This window comes from Aethalodelphis obliquidens, unplaced genomic scaffold, assembly GCF_003676395.1.
Source record: "Aethalodelphis obliquidens isolate GAN/ISIS:26980383/991018 unplaced genomic scaffold, ASM367639v1 scaffold43, whole genome shotgun sequence".
Lineage (NCBI taxonomy): Eukaryota > Metazoa > Chordata > Mammalia > Artiodactyla > Delphinidae > Aethalodelphis > Aethalodelphis obliquidens.
In genome coordinates this window covers 9,700,230-9,708,646 of record NW_020837987.1, presented here as the reverse complement: position 1 = coordinate 9,708,646, position 8,417 = coordinate 9,700,230, and the positions used below count along the sequence as shown (strand labels likewise).

Below are 8,417 nucleotides of genomic sequence, written 5' to 3'. Positions count from 1 at the left end.
CCACTGTGATGACAGAAATCTGCCTGACTCTACAAGAGCCAGAGCATCTTGATGGATTGGTGTGGCCTGCCTTGGGCAGAGATGCAGGGTCACAGACATTGGAGTTGAGATTCAGGTACCCACACGGGATTGGCCATAAAGCAGAGAATGGGAGACTGAAGAATGAAAATTTAATGTTGCAGGAAGGCAGATGCTTAGGGTGTGGGTTCTGGCAGGGGAGCACTACCCTGTCCCTGGTCTTGGGCGAGCAGACGCAGAAGCAGGGAGTGCAGGGTCCGGCAAACAGGTGTGTACCCCAGCCGGCTGAGATGCAGGTAATCATACATGTCATGGTGACTTATGGTACCATCTGAGTGCACAAAGCCAGGGTCTGCATCCAGGAAGTGCGCCCGTGGGTGGCCAGCCAGTGCTGCCCGTACCAGCTCATTCACCTGTCGGTTTTTCTCGCGAAGTGGGTTGGGGTGCTGGCCCCGAGGAAGCAGGCCCTGAGGAAGGCAAGAAGAGTTGTGAGGAGGCATCCTACCAGCCTCTGGGTATCCTGTTCCCTGTGCCAAACTGTCCCCCACCCCCCATCAGTAAGTCCCCAGCTGCAGAATACACTAGGGATGGGAAGATGATGGTCTGAGACCTTATTCTAGAAGTGAGACCTTCTAGAAGTGATGGAGGCAAGATTAACCCTGGGAATGCCTGACAACTTCTGGCTATTTAAGTGCCTTGAATTTCTCAACACCCTGAGAATCTCTAGCAGTCTCTTGGGCAAAAGGGGTTAACTGGTCCCTGAACATGTCCTTAACCACAGCCCCTCTGATGGGTGTAGCAAGCTTCAACATGAGATTCTGCCTTCAACCACTGCTCTGTGCTAAGCTGCCCAGAACCGTGCAGCTGTGGCTACACGTGAAGGGGTCCCAGAACACTGCCATTCTTCTTTCCCCACCCTCTCACTCTCTCACCAGCACCACGACCCGGGCCTGGGGCTGCCGCTGGTTCACCAGTTGCACGATGGCCTTGATGCCTCCAGCCACCTGCTCTGCGGCGTGCCCGTGGTTATTGGTACCCACCCAGACCACCACAATCTGTGGAAAGAGAGGCATGAAGCAGTGGTGAGGGGGCAGGCTAAGGGTGCTCTAGCTGCCCACCCAAGCCCTGCTCACCTTGGGCCGGATGTGTTCCAGCTCCCCGTTCTCCAGACGCCACAGCACGTGCTGCGTGCTGTCACCGCCAATGCCAAAGTTAAGTGCATGAAGAGGGGAAAAGAGCTCCCGCCAGATCTGTGGGCAAGAAGTGGTGTGGGCACAGGGGCACTGTCGGCATGGACCACCACTCTCTATCCAAAGGTTAACCAAATGTCATCATGGAAGAGCCTTGCTTTACGGAAGCAGTCTGGTTAAATCTCACCTTGAGCAAACCCCAATATGGTCAAACCTCACTTTACGCAAACCCATTATAGTCTCACTTCCACAAAACCCCATGGAAGCAGGACTCCCTTCACGGAAGCCTATTCTACTTGAGCCAGGCATCGAACCAACAGCATTCCAGTTGAACCTCACTTTGAGGAAAGCCATGGTTTAACGTCGCTTAATGGAAAGATATCATAATTGAGCCCCCTTAGTAGAGACCTATTACCGTTGACCTTCACTTTGTGGAAATAACTATAGCTCTGTGGAAATCCATTAGGGCTGGGCACTAGTTTAAGCAAACAAAGAGCTTCATCCTAGGCAGTCTTGCACGAAGCCTCATTTTAAGTCTCACTATACACAGACCCAGTACGACAAAGCCAGGACACACACTTCCTTCTCAGTAGAATGTGGCACATTATACTGAGATTCTGGGTGCCCGGCATTACCTGAGGCTATTTCGGGTACCCCATACACCGCCTGGCCTGGGCTCTGGTCCAGGTCTGTCACTGAGGGCACAGGCCTGGGTGGGGCAGGAAGAGAGCGACGGGCCTCACCTCGCACTGGTGCATTAGCTGGACTAAGGAGTCCCCGATGAAGACGACTTCGGGTTCTTTATCTTTGCTGTCGGCTACGAACCGATGGTGCTTTGGGGACGTAAAGGGGGAGTCAATGGCACGCGCGCTGCTGGGCCCGCCCCGAACCGCTTCCTTAGGCGGCACCACGCCAACTGCCCTCAGTTTCCCAATCTCGTAATGAGAGCGGCGCAAACCAGCTACTCTCTCAGAGCCTTCCCCCCCCATCCCCCGCCCCCAGCCCCGGACTCCAGAGTATCGCGGGCGGGGTCGCTCACCAGGGACATCCAGCGCCCGTCGCCCTGCACGTCCTGCACCGGCGTGGGCTTGCTGGCTGGGTTCTCTTCTCCACTCATCTTGGCGCCGCGGCTCCAGCAGGACGAGCGAGCGCGGTCAGCCGGGGAGTGTTCCTGAAGGAGGCGGCGCCGCCACGCCCACCCCTACCCCTCAGGCAACAATGGACTGTCCCGAAGCCCGCACTCTAGCGGAGGGCGCGGCCGATCCCGGGCGCCGCCTCCTCTCCGGGGCGGAAACCTTCACTTAGAGGAATTGGCCTTGCTTCCCCCACGGCGGCCGCGCAGTGGGCTCGTCCGGCGCTTCCTGCCCGGGCCGCTCACTCTCCGGCAGCGGCGGCGGCACGGGGCGTGGGGGGAGGCGAGACCATCCGGCACCCGTGGAGGGGAGGAGGGAGAAACCACCCTACCGTGAAAGCAGAGTGGGGAAAATCTAGCGCCCTTCCTCGTGGGAAGAAACCATTTGCTGTAGGGCGAGAAATGTGGGGAAGGAACCACCTACTGTGTGTGGGGGTGTGTGTCTGTGTGTCTCATTCACGTGGTGGTAGGGGAGTGAGTGGACGAGTCCATGCTTGGATCTTTGAGGGGGTGGCTCAAACGCACCTGGCAAGGAAGGGACGCTCCCATTTTCTTCTGACGTGGGGGAGAGAAAAGGAGGATGGAAATGTGAAAATTAGAGGCTCAGCTGTAAGGAGACACTCACGCCAAGGCAGTGCCAGGACTTTAGTGAGCCTATCTGCTCATGGGCCTCCCCTGCTCAAATTATGCCAGTTTTTGTGGCATAATTTCTAAACTATATGTCTTTGCATTACAGACATTACCCTGCAAAGAGGGTAGTAGAAGATGCAGAAAGATAAAGGAAATTAGAGATGCTGCAAGGCCCAAGTCCAGCCTGGAGCCCCTCCCGCGCAGCTCATCTTACAGATCTGTGGCCTCTGCTCCCCTCCCTAAACCTATGGCTGACCAACAACTTCAGTTGGGTGTGTCTGAGCTCCAAAACCTACATCCACAGCCAAGGCCACCTAAGGTCGCTGCCCCCCACCTCCTGCCCCAAATTAATCTCAGTCCTCAAGTCTTCCCAGATCTCCCTGTTCTGGGGGACCAGGTGGGGGTCCCACACCACCCTCAAAGTCCTGCTCATATTCCTGTAGCTCCACTCCCAGATGGGATCTTCCTATCTATTCATTCCTTCTAGGTAGGTTGATACTGAGATACAGAGATGAATCTTATTTATTGTGTTTGTGTTTTGCCTCAATCCACTTGCCTGGAACAAGGCCTGACTCACAGTATTAATACCAAGTACTATCTATGGCTGTTCACAAGTACTTGCTGAATGAGTATTAAAGGAATGGGTCAGATCCTGGCCTTGTCCCAGCGTGTTGGGGGAGGTAGATCCAGACACAAAGCTGAGGGAGCGATCAAGGTTGTGATTAAGGAATGCACGGGGGACCTCTGTGGGAGAAGAAAGAGAAGGACTCAGGGTGAGGGATTTCCTAGAAGGAGTAGTATCTAAGGAGTTCGGCTTTGAAAGATAGTGAAGGTTGGGCAAGCAACATTACCAGGTAATACAGAATATAGCTTATTAGGGTATAGGGAATACCCTGGCATACCTTGATTTTGGTGGCCTAGTGGTTAGGATTCTGGGCTTTCACTGCTGTGGGCCGGGGTCCAATCCCTGGTCAGGAAACTGAGATCCCGCAAGCCACGCGGCCAAAAAAAAAAAAAAAAGTCTGAGGGGACAAGTGTAGTGAGAAACAAAATTTACAGGCATCCATTCACCAAGCGCTGTTTTCAAATTGTATGTTGGCTCATTTCATACTTACAGCAGTTATAAGAAGGAGAAGATACCAACTCCATTTTACAGATTAGGAAACTGAAGCTCTGAGCAGTTACATACTTTTCCGAGGTCACAGAGCTCAAATGTGCCTGGGCATTTGAACCTAGGTAGTGTAGGTCTGGAGCCTAGCTCTAAATGACGACACTATACTGACTCTCTAGGGATAAAGCCTGTGACTGCTTGGAGCCTGGCTGTGCGTAGGGCTACCGTAGCCCTTCTCCCTCTTGGCTTCGCCTATATCTCCAAGCTCCAGAGAGAAAGTCCGCGATAGATGTCTAAACCAATCAGCATTGAGGAAGGGGGCGGGCCTAGTGGACCTCACAGCCAATTGGTGGATAGGAGGTGCCTAAGGACAAATGAAAGAGGTTTCCGAATGTGAGGTCGGGAGGGGCGGGGCTATAACCTGCGCTCTGGGCAGCTGGCACGTGCCCCGGGCCTGTGCCTCTTGGGGTGGGGGTGGGGAGCCAAAGGGCGTGGGAGGGGCACGCGCATGCGTGCTTGCACGAGGCCCTGTGTGAGACCCGGAAGAGTATCAGGCACGTTGAGAGCTAGGGTCACCGCGGAAAATAAGCCATTGTACCCCACAGCCACGTGGAGTGGGCGGGTGGGGGGGGCGGGGTTCGTTGGGGACAGGAGAAGGTGAGGGGCCCTTCCCCTTCCCTGCCCCCACCAACTGTACTCCCTTCCCTACCTCATCTGCCCCACGCAGCCTTGTTTCCTACCCCGTTCTATGACCAGGCCCCAGTCCCTGATAGCTCCCCTGTTGCCCTTTCTGTCCTCCCGAGTTATTCTCTGTTTCTCCAACTTCCATTTTCTTTCCTGCCTTTCTCTCTCTACCATCTCTCTCCACTTTCTACATTCTCCAGTACCTCCTTTACCCCTGGATTTCTCGTCTGTCCAAAGTCCCTTTCTGGTTCACCAGATCCCACCAATATCATGATCCCTTTCCCATCCCCCATTTTTTAGCTATTTCTTCATATCCCTGTTCTCTCTAACCCTTTCTCTATCCCCTGATAAATCTTCCCGTTCAGCATGACTCCCTTGACCTCATCCTACTCCTATGACCCTGCTTTTTTTTCTGACCTTACCCTGACCAAGCCTTTTCCAGTTGCTCTCTACCAATCCCTTTGTCTCATCTTGTGTCTCTAAATAGTACTCCCAGCGCACCCCAAACCATCTCTTCTCACTACTCACTTCTAGGTCTTTGAGTTATCTGCATGCTGATGACCACCCTGTCTTTTTTTTTTTTTTTTACATTTTATTTATTTATTTATTTTTGTCTGCGTTGGGTCTTCTTTGCTACGTGCGGGCTTTCTCTAGTTGTGGCGAGCGGGGGCTACTCTTGGTTACGGTGCACAGGCTTCTCATTGCGGTGGCTTCTCTCCTTGCGGAGCACGGGCTCTAGGTGCGCGGGCTTCAGTAGTTGTGGCACACGGGCTTAGTTGCTCCATGGCATGTGGGATCTTCCCGCACCAGGGCTCGAACCCGTGTCCCCTGCATTGGCAGGCGGATTCTTAACCACTGCGCCACCAGCGAAGCCCAACCACCCTGTCTTTTATCTTCCAGGGCACCATGGACCCCAGGGGGCCAGCCCTCAAGCCTTTCCAGCAGCCTGAGAAACCTGGTCGTGTCCGCCGTCGGAAGACCAGGCGGGAGCGTAACGAGGCCCTGGTGGGCAGTCGTCGGTCATTGGCCCATCAGGATCCTGCCGTGGCCAGTCGGGATCCACATGTGGTTCTCCGGAATTCTGTGGCGCCTGCTGCCCCCAAGCTCGTGGTCATAACCCAGGGGCGCCTGAGCCGGGAGCACCGGGGTCTCTTCAGCCACGAGGTGAAATCTCTGGACGTGGCACGGCTGCTTAGCAGTGGGTCCCTAGAGTCAGGCACCCCTGTACTCCCCACCAAGTCCTCCCCAAGCCCAGGCAGGGCCCAAGAACCAGCCCCACCGTCAAGGGGCAAGGAAAACCAAGTGCCTGGAGCCTCGGGCCCAGGCCCACCCAGTCCCCCCCAGCTCCCTGGCTTGGGGCAGCTGCTGGGGGAGCTGCAATGCCAGCTGATTCTGCCACAGGCCTTCCCCAGGAGGAACCTAGTACAAGAGGCCAGGGATGCCATCGTGGGCACCTTACAGGCCTGCCATGGCTGTGTGCCTGACCTTAGTCTGGTGCTCCGGGGCTGCCAGCCACACTTGCCAGGTGAGCTCACCTCCTGCCCCCTGAGCTTCCTTTTCTTTTGTCTGCTCTATCTCAGCTGTGCCCCATGCTTCTTTCCTCTGTGCCAGGGACCAAGCCTAGGGGCCCTGAGAGACAAAGGATGACATCCTCCTGGATCAACAGCCCTGAGGAGGCCCCAGGGGAGGGGAGGCAGAGGAGGCGAGAGGGGACAAAGGAGCTCACCTTCGCCGTGCCTCACACCTCCGGCACTCCTACTGTGTACCCGGTGAACCTGGCACCACCTAAAGGTCCCTGGCCACCCGCGTTGTCCTCGTTGCCTTCGCCATCTGGGGCGGCCTGCGGCCCCCCAACAGCCTTTGATCTGCTGAAAAGCATCTGGCTGGTAGACACACCTCCCCCTCCCCGGCCCTGGGGGATTGGCCCGCCACAACCCCTGCCTCAGCCACCATCACCCTTGTTGTCCCGAACCTCTGCCCTGGACTGGAGCCCCAGCCCCCCTGCCCCACTGCCCAGCCTCTCCTGGGTGGTGGCCCGGAGCAGCCCAGAGGCCTGGTGCTTTCCACCCATGAGGCTGTACTGAGCAGGCTGAGGCTGGGTTGGGGGAAGGAATCCCATACTCTGATCACTTCAATAAAGTACCTTCCTCATGATCCTCTTGGTTTTTAGTGAGTGGCTGGCCCAGGAGAGCAGCTTTTCCTAGCTCTGAGTTCTGGGTCCAGGGTGGAGGGGAAGGTACTGTCACTTGTCGCCTTCCTAAGGCCCAGGGGCCTTCAGTCAGTCTAACACATCCACCCACTGAGGCCAACTATGTGTTCAACTCTGAGCTCTGATAATGCTGGGGCTCCAGAGTGAGTGAGACTGAGGCTGTGTCCCCAGGGGACTCCCAGTACAGTGGTGAACACAGACAGTTTCAGCCCTAGTGGTTGCATCTGGGAGAGAGAAAGGTGCAGGGGCTGAGGGAGTCCAAGGAGGGAGTCATGACTGCCCTGCTGATGAGGGAGTTGATATAAGACCCTTGTATTTTTTAAGTTTGGTAGAAACTTGCTAGTAGAGAAGGAAAAGAATATTTCAGGCAATCTAGAAATGCTCTTCTGTGGAACAGCACGTGCAAGGCCTGGTGGAGGGCAAATAAGGGATGTGGGACCATTTTCATTCACCCTATATCCCTAGGTCATGCTGGGATCTAGAGTGAGTCACGTCTGGGCTCTGCCTATGAGAGGCTTCTGGTCTGGTGGGCACAGGAACAGTGTGTGTGCAGGATCCGGGCAGGAATGGCACATGAGGCCTGGATATGGCGACAGACTTTTTTCTTTGGGCTACAGTATATTTAACATTTTAGAATCAGTTATGTACTGTTACAAACCAGTGTGCTTGATTTGAAAAAAAAAAAAATTCTGGCTTCTCTCTCAAAATAAAAAAAGAAAGAAAGAAAAGAGAGAAAGAAAGGAAGGAGAAAGGAAGGAGAGAAGGAAGGAAGGAGGGAAGGAGGGAGGGAGGGAGAGAGGCGAGGAGAGGGAGGGAAGGAGGAAGGAAAGAAACCTGGCAGCAGACCTACTATCCCTCCTGTTAACAACTGGCTGAAGCCAAGTAGCAGAGGCTCCTTTTTTGTGGGGTCCACACTCTCCTTTGAAAGCATTTCACACATTTACGTTTCCTGCTTGGCCTCCTGACTTAGAAAGTTTTTTAAAATGATATTTTGAGGAGCAGCAGATTTTCTGCAGTGGAGGGGGAGGGATGAAGCTGGAAATGTGTTGGAATCTGATCAGGAAAATGAAGCTGAGGGGCTTGGACTGTACTCTGTAAAGCTTTTCCAGGGCTCCCTATTGCCCACAGGGAAACCATAAAGTCAGTACCAGGGTGTAGGGGACTGGACTGGGAGGTCACGCAGCTGTGACTTGGCTGAGGTTTTATGGGAAGGAAGTGGCAATGCTGGGATTTGAGCCCAAGCAATTGATTTCAGAGTTTGCTTGTGGGTTTCTCACAATACCACCTCTTCTGCCTCACAGCAGCTGGTTTCAGACCCTGGTAAGAAGTGACAGGGCAGGGTCAGGCAGCAGGGTGTAGTGGTTGTGGCTGAAGGCTCTCTGCCACCTCGGAGCTGTGTGACCCAGAACAAGTGGTTTGCCTACTCTGTGCCTCTGTGTCTCT

The 8,417-nt window shown here is 54.7% G+C and overlaps 2 protein-coding genes across 3 annotated transcripts; one reads left to right on the top strand and one right to left on the bottom strand.

Annotated features, from left to right (window-relative positions):
• Positions 1 to 153: 153 nt before the first annotated feature.
• On the bottom strand, positions 154 to 2,701 carry PAFAH1B3 (platelet activating factor acetylhydrolase 1b catalytic subunit 3). 2 transcript variants are annotated; one of them, XM_027079670.1, is made up of 5 exons: positions 2,248 to 2,695; positions 1,952 to 2,041; positions 1,152 to 1,268; positions 951 to 1,073; positions 154 to 485 (listed from the first exon to the last, which is right to left on the bottom strand). In XM_027079670.1, exons 1-5 carry the CDS (start codon positions 2,323 to 2,325, stop codon positions 195 to 197), a joined length of 699 nt encoding a protein of 232 aa, XP_026935471.1. In that variant the 5' UTR covers positions 2,326 to 2,695; the 3' UTR covers positions 154 to 194. The 2 variants fall into 2 exon arrangements, with proteins under 2 accessions (XP_026935471.1, XP_026935472.1); XM_027079671.1 differs by lacking the exon at positions 951 to 1,073 and having other exon boundaries at positions 2,248 to 2,701.
• Positions 2,702 to 5,606: 2,905 nt separating this feature from the next.
• On the top strand, positions 5,607 to 6,886 carry PRR19 (proline rich 19). Its single transcript, XM_027079261.1, has 2 exons — positions 5,607 to 6,290; positions 6,377 to 6,886. Exons 1-2 carry the CDS (start codon positions 5,672 to 5,674, stop codon positions 6,847 to 6,849), a joined length of 1,092 nt encoding a protein of 363 aa, XP_026935062.1. The 5' UTR covers positions 5,607 to 5,671; the 3' UTR covers positions 6,850 to 6,886.
• Positions 6,887 to 8,417: the final 1,531 nt, after the last annotated feature.